Raw genomic sequence first — 12,287 nt, forward strand, 5'->3', positions numbered from 1 at the left:
ACATGTGATTAGGATGGGCACAAAGAGAAAAGTATTACTTAGTGGCATGAGCTGTTGTGAAAACTAACTGAATTCTGGGCCTACCAGGCATGGGAAAGAAAGAATTTTAATGAATTGTTTTGAACAAGTGATGTTGAGGCATCCTAGAGAGGGATTTGCATAGGTGGCCAAGAACTCAATTTTCCTATGGTTCAGCAACCTTTTCACCAAAACAAAGGACTTTTAAAGGATTGTATCTGCCAATGTAAAGCTCAGTAGTTACTTGAGATCTGTGTTTCATTTCCCTCGTCTGGTTTTTCAGCAGAGTCAGCAGAGAAAATTAGTGCTTTTATTTAACCTAATACAGTTTAACATTTTTCTGCATAATTATGCAGCCCCTCCAGAAAGTACTAGATGGCCCCTTGAGCAGAATGAGGATCACTGCCCAATCTTAACACTTTAGAGTGTTACAACTTTTCTAATTTGAAGTGCTTTGAGATTGCAGTAGGTAGAATTTGGTTTTCACAAGTAAGCTATCTCAGCAGTTGAATTCTTCTATTAAATGGTTCTGAGATATGAACTTAGTGGTGCCATAAGTGACAGATAAACTCATCTCTTAAATTTTTACAAGAGATAAAAGCATATAGCTAAGCCTCCTGCATTCTTTTTCAACACGAGAACCTGTAATATTTGTGAAATCACTTTTCGAGTACGTTAGGGACACATTTGCACTGGAAAATTTTGCAATAATTCAGTAACAAGCAACTTTCACTACTTGTCCCATTTACTCTCGGCTTTGGTCTCTCAAGTTCGTGGGGAGAAAGATGGTCTTTTTGGCAGCTTAAAGGAATAATAATCTGGAAGTTCAGACGTGTGCTTTTGTTATTCATGAGTACACAAAGGATCGGGAAATCACAAAGTTCTCTTGCCAAGTTTTAATTCAATATTGAAATGCATGGATTATGTACATATATCAAGATTAAAAGATTCAATATTTATCTTGTGAAACTTCATGTTCTGGGTGTCTCTATTTAAGTAGAAAGATGATTTCATCCTTTTGTTAACAAAACAATTTCAAATTATTGGTTTGGTTATCAAGTAACTTTCCCAACATTTTGTATTGTAATATTCTTCTAATAAATATGATTAAAATATTATTGCTTTCAGTATTACTAGTATGATATCTGGAAGATATTTTCTTCAAAATTCTATGAAGATATCCTTTTACTCTTTAGGAATATTCTCTTTAATGGTTGCACACAATTTAAAAAATATAATGTATTTTTTACATCTGTCTTTACCAAATGTTCTGACCTATGAACCTGGTTTTACATATGTAATGTCTCCTGTGTTGTATTTCTTCTGGTAGGCAATGAATAATGGAAAAACTATGATTTTCATAGGGATCTGATTCTCATTTTCCCCTCTGAGCCTTAGTGGTGGAAAAAGCCAGAATAAAAAGAATCTGCTTACAGCAAAGCTCCAAATCTGTCTGAAGGTTATGTTTGTTTTTTGTCAGCTCACATTAATATAACTTTAGTAGTTTTCAGTAATAAATGTGTGATTAAAGGTGATCCATATAGCTAAATAGCTGTTATTACCATGTGCCATTTTAGTTACTTGGATAATTTGTCAACTCTATATGCAAACAGACAGTTTACAAATAAGAAATTTCACTCCCATGCTTATAATCATAAATCACTACCAATTGTTCATGGGTTGATCCAGCTGCTTAGCACCCACCTAACAGGCCCAATTACCTTTACATTCATCTAACATTTTAGGTTATGAAATAATTTTCTGCTGCCTTTATGTTCACGCACTGAAATGTAAATTTAACACTTATCACTTCTTGCATATGTGATTCTTGGTACTGCTTCTAGCAAACCTGTGTTTCTGTATTGCCTGGTGTTTCTGGTGGTATCAGTTATTAACTTATGCAGTTATGTGTATACTACTCTGTAACAATCTCCAAGTCATCAGCATCACAGATTAAGGTTATTTCAAATACAGAACTGGAGGCACCATCCTGAGCTGTAGTCCAGTTCCTCAAAACTGGAATTAACATCAGCTCTTTCTAATAAACTTACCAAACAGCCTTCTAAGAGCAGAACAAGTATAGTTTTGCCACCTCAGCTCAAATTGGATGGGACTGGGGATTGGCTGTTTCCGTGATGTTTCAATACATTTTTTTAAGTTCCAGCAAAAATTTCAATGACTAGTATGAACTTGTTTGTTCTTGTCCCACCTGTGAGCTTCCCCTGACTATTTCTTTTTCTCCCAGTTTTTAGCCTTGCAACATTATAAAAGCCACTTGTACTCCCTTCTCAGACTTCGATTGTCTCATCTAAATTCACCAAACTCTTCTAATTTCATCTTCTATCAGATTTTGTTTTCTCTCTTAAAAAAAGAGAATTAACTAAACAAATTCTGAAGTTAGCCCAGCTTTAAGTTGGGACCAGACCAAATGATGCCAGAAGTCATTCAAACCTAACTTACCCTATGATTATTCCTCCTTCCTCTCAACAGAAAATAATCTTTTAAACAGTCTTTTGAACATCTATTAAACTCAGCTTTTTAAGTGTACACCTCAAATCGTTTACTTAATCCTCCCATTAAAATGATCAACGAAATCTTTCCTGCTTCCTGCAGAATCTTCTCCTGTTTTGTGGCAATGTTTCATGTCCACACATCTGGTGAAGAATGCAGAAATAAAAGACAACATACATATAAGGTATAGATGACTATCATGCAGTCTCTTGCATGATATGTCAATTGTCAAAATTCAGACAATAGATTGACGTTAAGAATATTCTCTGTTAGTTATATGGAGGACTTTATGCCACTATGGAGGTGCAGTAGGAGTTTGCATCTGGCCCCAACAGGCATAAGCTGCAGGAAACGAAGTAGCAAAACCATTAGCTAAGTAGAATGAAGAAACATCCTGGCTCTGTATTTTTTTCTGTAGGGGGGAGAAGGAATGGAAAGAAAAGGAGAGAATTGTTTACATGGAAAGAGAAGGTGAAGAGCCCTGTGAAGGGGGGTTTCTTGGAAGGAGGTGAGTAAAGCTAATGTGAAGAGTCTGTAGAGGAGAAGAACTGGGAAGGGCTGTGATGTGTGATTTCACAGAAAGACATGCTTTGTGTGTGTGTACTGGGAATTTCCTGCATGGAATACACTTTCTTCAAGATAGAGGCGTCTGGCTTCTGTCTGCATTATTTCCCTAAGGAAGTGCTGAATTTAAAATGAATCATCCCCTCAAAACCTAGAGAAAATCACTTTCTTTTAGTTACCAGGGACAACACAGAACAAATACTGTAGCTGAAATAGTCATATAAAAGTGTGATCATACTTTATATAATTTACCTAAAACAATGGTCAGCATGTGGTGCTTGGCTTGATCTCCATGTTAAGGCTTAAGTCTTCTTAAGGGGTACCCTTGTGCAGTTTGTTGATATTGAGAAGATGAGGAGCTTCGTGTTCCTAGTGTGTTTTATTACCTACTCTAGCAGTAAGGTATCCCAGGAGCAACTACTGCAATATTCATGTACAGAAGTGGATTTCCTTAAAGGAATTTCATTTATATTATGCCATATTTATTTGCAAATTAATATTATGGTACCAAAGACCAGAACCAAAAAGATACTGAAAAGGTGTGTTGTAATGCTTATTTTTAGGTGACTGTCTCCATGGGTTGAATTAAGTTCCTATAGTAGTAATATAATGCATAGGGAACTACGTGCCTCAAAAAAGAATTGATCTCAATTCACTGAATGTTTCTTACCCAACGTCAAAAAACTGGCCAGTTTGTTTAAGGTACCTTACATGAAATTCACTCTCAGCCCTTGATCTTCAGTAGCTTTTTCTGTTCCACTGAGAAACTGCCTTTCCTTATATGAGTGCTACGGTCCGTACTCTTTCTCTGAAGAAATCTTTCAAAACTCGATGCGAAGAGAAGGTAACCGTGGTGGTGTCTTTTATAATGGAGTTTCTTACCTAAAATACTGTGTCATTTTCTATACAGGACTGAGGTTTCAACAGAAAAGACAGGGAATAGCCTGATGGTTACATTCAACTTAGATACTGCTTTTATTTCTCACAAGTGAATAAATTTTTATATCTAGTTCTATCACACTGTGCACAAGTGCTTTAATAGCTGAGCTGTTGGGGTAAGAGGGAGGAGAGAAAGAAGAAAGTAGACCTCATTTTATCTTTCAGGGTGTTGTACTGTTTTCTTTAAAGCATGACAACCATGATCATACTTTCTGTGCAATGCTGTCAATAAGGCATGCTTGAAGAACAGTTTTATGGGTACTGATAGACTGTGCTGGGATTTAGGCAGCAGTCTGCTCAGTTGCCTCAGGGCAGAGAGGATTCTACCTCTCCATTATTGATTTCTCTAATTTCTATTTCTGATTCATTTCTTGAGCACTTAAGTTCTTTCCAGATACTATTTTAGGTACTTGTTTGGTTTGGATCAGATCCAAATACTAGCACTGGGACTGAAAGAATATCATAGTACACTGCTATCGAAACTCCTGTATTGTGGAGAAGTGGCAAAATTTAAAATTTAAAGGAGGCTGGGCAGCAATCTCATTGCTCTCTGCAGCTTCCTGAGGGGAGAGTGAGGTACTGAGCATTTCTGCCTGGGATCCAGTGACAGGACACCTGGGAACAGTTCAAAGCTGCAGCCGGGAAGATTCAGACTGGGCATCAAGAAGCATTTTTTTACCAGCATTTTGGCGGTCAACCAATGGAACAGGATCCTAGAGAGGTGGTCAATGCCCTAAGCCTGTCAGGGTTTTAAGAGACATTTGAACAGTGCCTTTGGTCAGCCCTGAAGTGGTTGGGCAGTTGGACTCAATGGTCTTTTTAGGTCCTTTGAAACTGAAATTCTTTAATTCTATTCCTAACGTGCTCCGGTATAGGTTCCTAATTTTTGGAAATGAGCTCTTTTCTCAAATAAAAATAGGTTTGAAGCAAACAGAAAGAACTATTATTAGCAGAAATCCAGCCTTGAGCTAATTCCTTCTTTTTGTGTACCAATATCCTTTTTTTTTAGTTAATTAATAATAATAAATTACAAAATTAAGTAATTTGGTTTGATATTAGCTTCTCTAAATAAAAATAAAAGAGTGATTGTATTGATTCAGAACTGGAGTCCATCTAGCCCAGTATCCTGTCCAGAATACATAGAGGCATGAAATGGACACCAAGGGAAGATTGAGAACAGGGCAATCACATAGTACTTGTTTCCTTAATGCTGTTATTGCTTCCAAGTTTAAAGTTAAATAAAATACAGCACATACATATTGCCCTGCAAATTCTTTTCCTTGGAACAGTAAAGCTTCACAGGCTTCCACTGTGAAAGGATTCTCTGTGTTCACTGTTACACCAATAACTGTCTGCAGAACTGGAACTAAAGGAAACTGGCTGGTACTGGAAGCTCAGTAGCAAGTGTTCTGTCTCTAGGTGGCTAAATTCATTCAAAACTAAAGTAAATGGGTTTTGGGGGGTTGGTCTGTGTGAATTGAATTCAGTAACAAAATAAATTTAGTATAATTGATACTATTGTAGACAATTTCAGGAGGAATGGTCAAAGATTTCAGGGAAACAGACTGTGTTATGCTCTGTCCATTAAGTAACAGCCTTTGCTGCCCCTATTGCAAGTACTTAAGCAGTGACTTTGTGGAATGCAAGACTGCTACTGGCTTTCAGTGCATGCTCCATACTTAAATAATGCTCTTAGTGATGTAGCACCTGAACTTTAAATCACATTTAAATAAGAAGAAATAGAATAGTTTTATTAAGCACAATCAGTGTAGGGAAATTGAATATAAATAGGACTGGAGCAGTTTAAAACTTGTTTTTAAAGGAAAAATCTTGTCTGTAAATTTCTGCAAGTATTAAATGCAGAGGAAAGCATTGATTTGAGAGTTATCTGGAAATTTGGCTGCAGATATTTCCCTGCATCATTGAAAAGAAGTAAAAAACTTTCATAGCATAGCCACAAAGTTCTGCTATTGATTTTTTAAAACCTAGGGAATAACAATAATTTGTCTGGGAAAAAATTTGACAGTTCTCTTTCCCCATAGGAACTTGAAGTGAGGCTTTTCTAATAAGGGTGGGAATTAACCACCTGAATGGTTTTCTGGCATCTACAGCTAAGAACTTCGTCATCATTTTAAAAGTCGGTTTGAAGTTCACAAGGTACAAAAGAGCAGTCATCAGTAAAATATGTGGGTGTATTGTTTCTTTATTTTGGTTTGTTGGATTTTTTTTTTTACATTTTTTAGGATCATTGAGGGGATTGGATGGGGTTTGTTGAAACATCAAAAGGACTTCTTGATAGGGTAGCCAAGTTGATAACACAGCTGACTAATAGAGTGCTATTAAATATTGGAGAGAAGTTAGCATGTCACATTGACAGAAGTGAAGTAAGTGACTACTAAAGTCAGAGATTTTGAAATGATTTTAAGTTGACCACAAACAAAAAGTTGCTATTGAGGTGGGTTTTTTTCTTATGGTAATTTATTTAAGGGTTGGTACTTTTGCATGGGATTATTTAATGTAAAAATATATTCTTAGGTTGTTTGTTTCTTTTTTCTCTACCACGTAGGTGATACTAAAAGTTGTTTACTATTTTGCAGATAACCTGAAGTGTACTACTGATTTAAAATCTGCTTCTCCTTTGCTTTAGATGGAATATTAACTTTTCAGCCTCCTTGCTTTTTGTGAAATGCTTCTGAATCTTTTTTCTTTCACCTTCCTCAACCATAAAAACAATTTAAAAATCAGTGAGCCAGTATCTGCCTGTAATTATATACAGCAATGTTTGTGTGGCTCCGTTGTAGAAATAATTGAAAAGATCATGTGCTGATAAAACTCCTCATAAAATCCTTTCATACCTTTTCTACATTAGCGTTAGATGTAATTTCATTAATTATTTTAGATATAATTTCATTGTTTTAGAAAACAATAAAAAGATATATTTTTCATTGTAGCAGATAGCTATAGCACTTTCTCAAAAAATGAATGACAACTGTAAACTGAATGCACACAAAGGAGAAGCACACAAACATTTCTTGGATAATTAAAGGAATATGAAAGTGTGAATTTGCCCTGGCAGCCTGTATGCAGGCTCTGTGATAAACTAAGGGGTGTGCCAGAGACAGTGAATAAAAGAAGACTTACATCCCATCTTAGCAAAAACTGAGTTTCTTTGTGGTGTTTTTCTGAGGAGCACTAAGGCAGAGGACTTGAATAACCTAATGATATGACCCGCTGTGTATGTGCACTGATGTATATTGGTGCATGGGATAAAAAAAAGAGAATTTCTGCAGGCTGCATAATAAATACTATGGTAGGAGTGTGTACAGTGTGGTGAACCTCCTTGCACTGAATGGTTCTGAAGCTATCAAGGCATTCATCTAAAGGGAATCAGGTCTCACATTAGAACATGTAATGTCTAAAACTAAACCCAAACGATACTGCAGTACTGCTGTGACAAGGTAGGGTACAAAAATGCGTACGTTGGGCTGGGGGTTTGGTGTAACTTTGCCCCACCATTGTTCCTGCTGCCAGTGGCACAGGCACACTTCCAATTTCTAGGAGTTCAGCTGAGTCCAAAGCACCCTTGCTCCTCCCCAGCACCTGCTTTGAAAGTAAATCCTTGGGTGTTCGTACAGGCCCTATGGCAATGCTGTCTGAGAATGTCTCAGCTTTTCCTCCACCGAACAGTATTCCCCACCTCTGGGTTATCTCCCATGAGGATTCTGGTTATTTTTATAGAAATGTGGCTGGTGAGCATGGTCCAGGAAAGCAGTATTTTGGTGTCACTTGGAGCATTCAGTTGTATGCCACCAAAACTGCTTTTGACTCCTGTAAATCCTGGAGAGAGGTGTTTGATGGTCTTTTGTAGCTCATCTTGTTCTGCTGGTGCTGGCTGTCTCCACAGAGCCCATCTTACCATGCTTTTTTAACTTGACTTGAGGTGCAGGAAAAAATAATGAAGGCTCTCTAAAACCTGATTTGTTGATTGTTTATAGACATACTATAGTTCAGGTGGGGATTTTTCTGGGACTTTTTTTTTTGTGCCTGAAAAGGGATAAATTTGATGTAAATAGATGCTGGTAGTAGTCAGACATCCTTTGTTGGCTATAGAAACTCTGCATTTTCACAATGCTTTGTGTTTCTGATGTTTCCTGGCTGTGCAGAGGCAGGTAGAGCTCCCCAAGTGATGTTCCCCAAAACGAGCACCCGGCAGCATGCTGTGCTCATTTGTCTTTCACCCTCCTAATATGCAACGTCACACATAGAGGGTTTCTCACTACTTTGGTGCTTTTATTACATGTGTGCAGAAATGGGAACGTGGGAGTTCAGCCAGAATCAAGATGACCAGTCTGCGGATGTTTACTTTGCTCATTCTTGCCTAGGGAGGTAAACCAACTTTTACTGGAATATTTCATTGCATAGGTGGTTATTAAAAGTAAAGCTTTAGGCACAGTGTAGTGCATCCTTACAGAACACAGGTTCATTAGCTTCAAGGTTAACACTAAGAACTAAACATGTAACAATATTCTTTTTTTGTTTAGTCAAGTGTTTCGGTTGGTTGGTTGGTTTTTAGCATTATCTTCTCATTCTTAAATTATTCTGCTTCCCTGGGATTTTCCTTCAACACATCTTATTTTACAAAGACAATATAAGTATAGAAGAATCAAGTTTTGCGTAGTTGAATCATGATGGAGGATTCTTTATATCACTCAAATAGAATTAAGTAGAATGTTAGTCTTATGTACCTAAAACATTTGAAGTAGATACAGGATGCAACGATTACCAATAATAAAGGAAGAATACAGCAAATAAATCATAATTATTCTTCTGGTTTTGAATTAAGGGAGGTAATAATTCTACTTGTTTGAGTTCTCAACTCATTAATATTTTATGCTAGTATTTTCTAATACTAAACTAGTGTAACTCTGGTTAAAATTCCCTCCTCAAACTCTTAAGGTGGGTCCAGGTTTCCATATTTCAGGACATCTTGATTAAGTATTTTATTGCTCAGCTTCCTCAGTCAAAGATGCTAGAGTTTGCAAACTTATATAATGAGGCATAGGAATATGCAGAAAAGTGGTTGATAATGAATTTAAAACTTTTTCTTTAGAAAAACTATAAATCAAAAAACTTTTTGCTGAAAAATTTATTAGGAGAGTACTCTGTTAATTATTATTTTTTGTCTTTTCATGTATTTGATGGGAGTGCATAGTCAGTTGTACTGATCTCTTGTGAAGCTGGAAAACATCTAAAAGGAAAGGACAAAAAAGTGCACCCTTTTATTCACTCGAGCAGATTTGGCACAGTTCTGTGACAGCCTAAAGGCTCCCTGCACAGACACGTCGGGTTGCTTCAGTCAAGAATATTTTTCAGGCCAAAAGCAGGAAAAGCTCAGTTAAAAAAAAAAAAAGTAAACAATATAAAAAAGGAAAGTATATAAATTTAAACTATGGCAAATTCTAATAAAGTTTTTCTAGGGAAACCCTTTAGATGTTTCTCTGCAAGGGTGAGGCATTGGTTTCTAACTAAGAAATGGCAGCTTAGTATGCAACTATACTGGATTGTTCAAAAGCTAAAGATCATGAATTTTACTAGGGAAAATAGCACTCTTTTCATACCAGAATATATTGATATCCTTGTAGGAGCAAATACAATTTTAATAGGGAATCGTAGAATCTTTTAGGTTGGAAAAAACCTTTATAGTCATTGAGTCCAACTGTTAACCTAGCTCTGCCAAGTTCACCACTAAACCATATCCCCAGGTGCCACATCTAAACATCTTTTAAATACCTCTGGGGATGGTCACTCCACCACTTCCCTTGGCAGCCTGTTTCATATTCTACATATACCATGAAGGTAGCGTTTGGATAAAAGTTTTGCTGGTAGATCTGTTACCTTGACTATAAGAGTTACATTATTTATTAAAAGACCATTACAGTAGTGATGAGGAGAAGCATGACTATGCTTTACGGAGTCCCTTCCAATCCAGCATCTTCTGTGATTCTGTAATTCAAACTTGAAAAGCTAAAATGTAGTAAAAATTTATTGCAATCCTAAGATTAATATGAATACATTACAATGTTCCTATGGAAGTCAGATGAGTGATATTAGGGATCACTACTAATTAACCACAAGTGATTCATTGAACATAATGAACTTAGTTACATTTTGTACAAGTTTACTGCTTAAAAAGGGCTAAGCTGGAATTCTTGGAAATGATAATTCACTCTAATGCACAGACTTGATTTTCTTTTCTTGATGATTTGGATGAGGTGGCATAGGCTTCAGTGTGTTCTTGCCAGCAACATTTAGTAATTCATTCTGCCAGACAGAATGCCACCTGAGACATTACATTTTTTTTCTGTCTGTTGGGGTGGTATCTATCACATAGAAATCTGGATACTGGAAGAGGGACTGTATAGTGGAAAGTAATATATTACTTATTATGGATTATGGTAATTACAGAAAGGAAGATCAGTCTCAAGTACCAGTTTGTCAGCTGAAGCTGCAGTTATTTAGTGATTTTGAAAATCAGGCAAAAGGAATTTAAAATTGTGTTATTTCAAAAACTGTCTGTAGTCTCCACCACCCACTATTTCAAAAGGTAATTTAAATTAAAGTCATTTATTCCAGTAACTTTGCAGTTATTATTTTTTGTCAGAGGACTCTGGCAATGTTTGTCTTCAATACTGTTAACTTCAGTGTACTTGAACTGCAAGCATTTTAGTTGACTGTCTCCTTGAAGGACTATTTTCTTAATCTATGAAATCTCACTACAGTGAGTCACTATAAACCAGAGATCATAGGTATTTGGAAATTGAGGATGATTTATAGATTTGAATTTGTCAGGTTAGCACTTATGATGTCACCTAGAAATTAAAAATCCTTTTAGAACTATTTTATGTGTATTAGGTAATTATTCTCTGTTTTAGCACTATCAAATCTGATAAATAATTAACACAAGTTCTTTACTGTAAAACTAGATCTCAAAAAAGAAGCATTTAATTTCATTTACATTATTACTGTTCAGAACATAGATACTAGGAGGTATATTCACATATTCATAAGATATTCAGCATCTGTTGGGAAAAGGGAAAACAATTCAAGATTTAAATCCATTTACTCATTAAAAATAGCATTTATTCTCAACTTCAGAAAGAAATAAATATAGTTGTTTGAAAAGTTAAAATAATTTCAGTCTTTGTTTTTTTAACCGATGGATGTGACAGTTAATTTTGTTCTTCCCTGTAAATATCTTGTAAAATGTACAGAAAAATGTTTTAACCATTACTGTAATAATCAGCTCACTGTTATCAAAAGAATGGTTAGTATTGAGTAACTTCAATCCTTTTTGTATTCTTGGCATGTGAGAAAGACCTATATTGAAGCATGAAGAGAACACAACTTTTAGGAACGTGTACTCATTGCCTAATTGAATATATAATTCATTGTATCATTCATTTTAATATATCATTCATTTTATATTAAAAAAACCCTACCTAACCAATCCTCTAGTGTGCATGCTCATTATATTGAAATTAAGACCTTCTGTTGCTTAAGTGCTTTGTACATAGAAGCACAAACACATCTAAATTTACTCTCTTGTGTAGGCCAATTGAATTAACTTAGCTGCACATTTGAATAATATAAAAATGCACATAATCATCAGTAGAACCAGGAATCATAATTTCTTTTAGAAATCACATGTAACTATTCACTTGAGAAAGCCATTTATAGTTTTCTCTATAAAAATGGAGAATCAGACAAATGGAAGGATCCAAAAAAGCTAAGTATGTTCATGTTTTTACTTTGAAATAGTGTAGTTTGTCTATCAAGACCAAGAGGGCATTTTCTATATATATGTTTTAAATTTCTTGATTAAGAAGTAAAGATTCTTCCCTCCTGCTGAGTGAATGCTGTGCAAGTCATTTGTTAAAAAAAATATGTAAAATTATGTATTTTAAGTATGTTGTTTATTATTAAGTCAGTTCTTTTATTAAATCATTTCCTTCAGAATAGATTTATATCTAAATATTCATGGCACACTACAGAATCGTTTAATTAAAAATTAAAACTTTTGTTTTTCTTATTTCAGTTCAACAGAAGAGCAGTTTCACTGGCAAACACAAGGTAATGTACTTATCTACATATATGTATTGCATATATTCTCTCTCAGGATTATCATTTTTTCCTAAATAAGATGGAGTGGAAAACCCATTTATTTATGTGAGGTTTTTTGTTGTTTACATGTGGAT

The 12,287-nt window shown here is 35.5% G+C and overlaps 1 protein-coding gene across 10 annotated transcripts in view; it reads left to right on the forward strand.

Moving 5' to 3' along the window:
* Positions 1–12,287, forward strand: part of CTNND2 (catenin delta 2) — a 631,056-nt gene that overhangs the window by 317,298 nt on the left and 301,471 nt on the right. For 7 of the 10 annotated variants that reach the window (XM_027724249.2, XM_027724246.2, XM_027724247.2 and 4 more), the window contains 2 exons: positions 2,948–3,037; positions 12,128–12,162. In XM_027724249.2, coding sequence (XP_027580050.1) covers positions 2,948–3,037; positions 12,128–12,162 — 125 coding nt within the window. The remainder of the gene's footprint in view (positions 1–2,947; positions 3,038–12,127; positions 12,163–12,287) is intronic. The other 3 variants (XM_027724250.2, XM_027724251.2, XM_027724255.2) reach the window with 1 other exon arrangement.

Source organism: Pipra filicauda, unplaced genomic scaffold (genome assembly GCF_003945595.2).
Source record: "Pipra filicauda isolate LSUMZ 115617 unplaced genomic scaffold, ASM394559v2 scaffold39_size4671491_pilon, whole genome shotgun sequence".
Lineage (NCBI taxonomy): Eukaryota > Metazoa > Chordata > Aves > Passeriformes > Pipridae > Pipra > Pipra filicauda.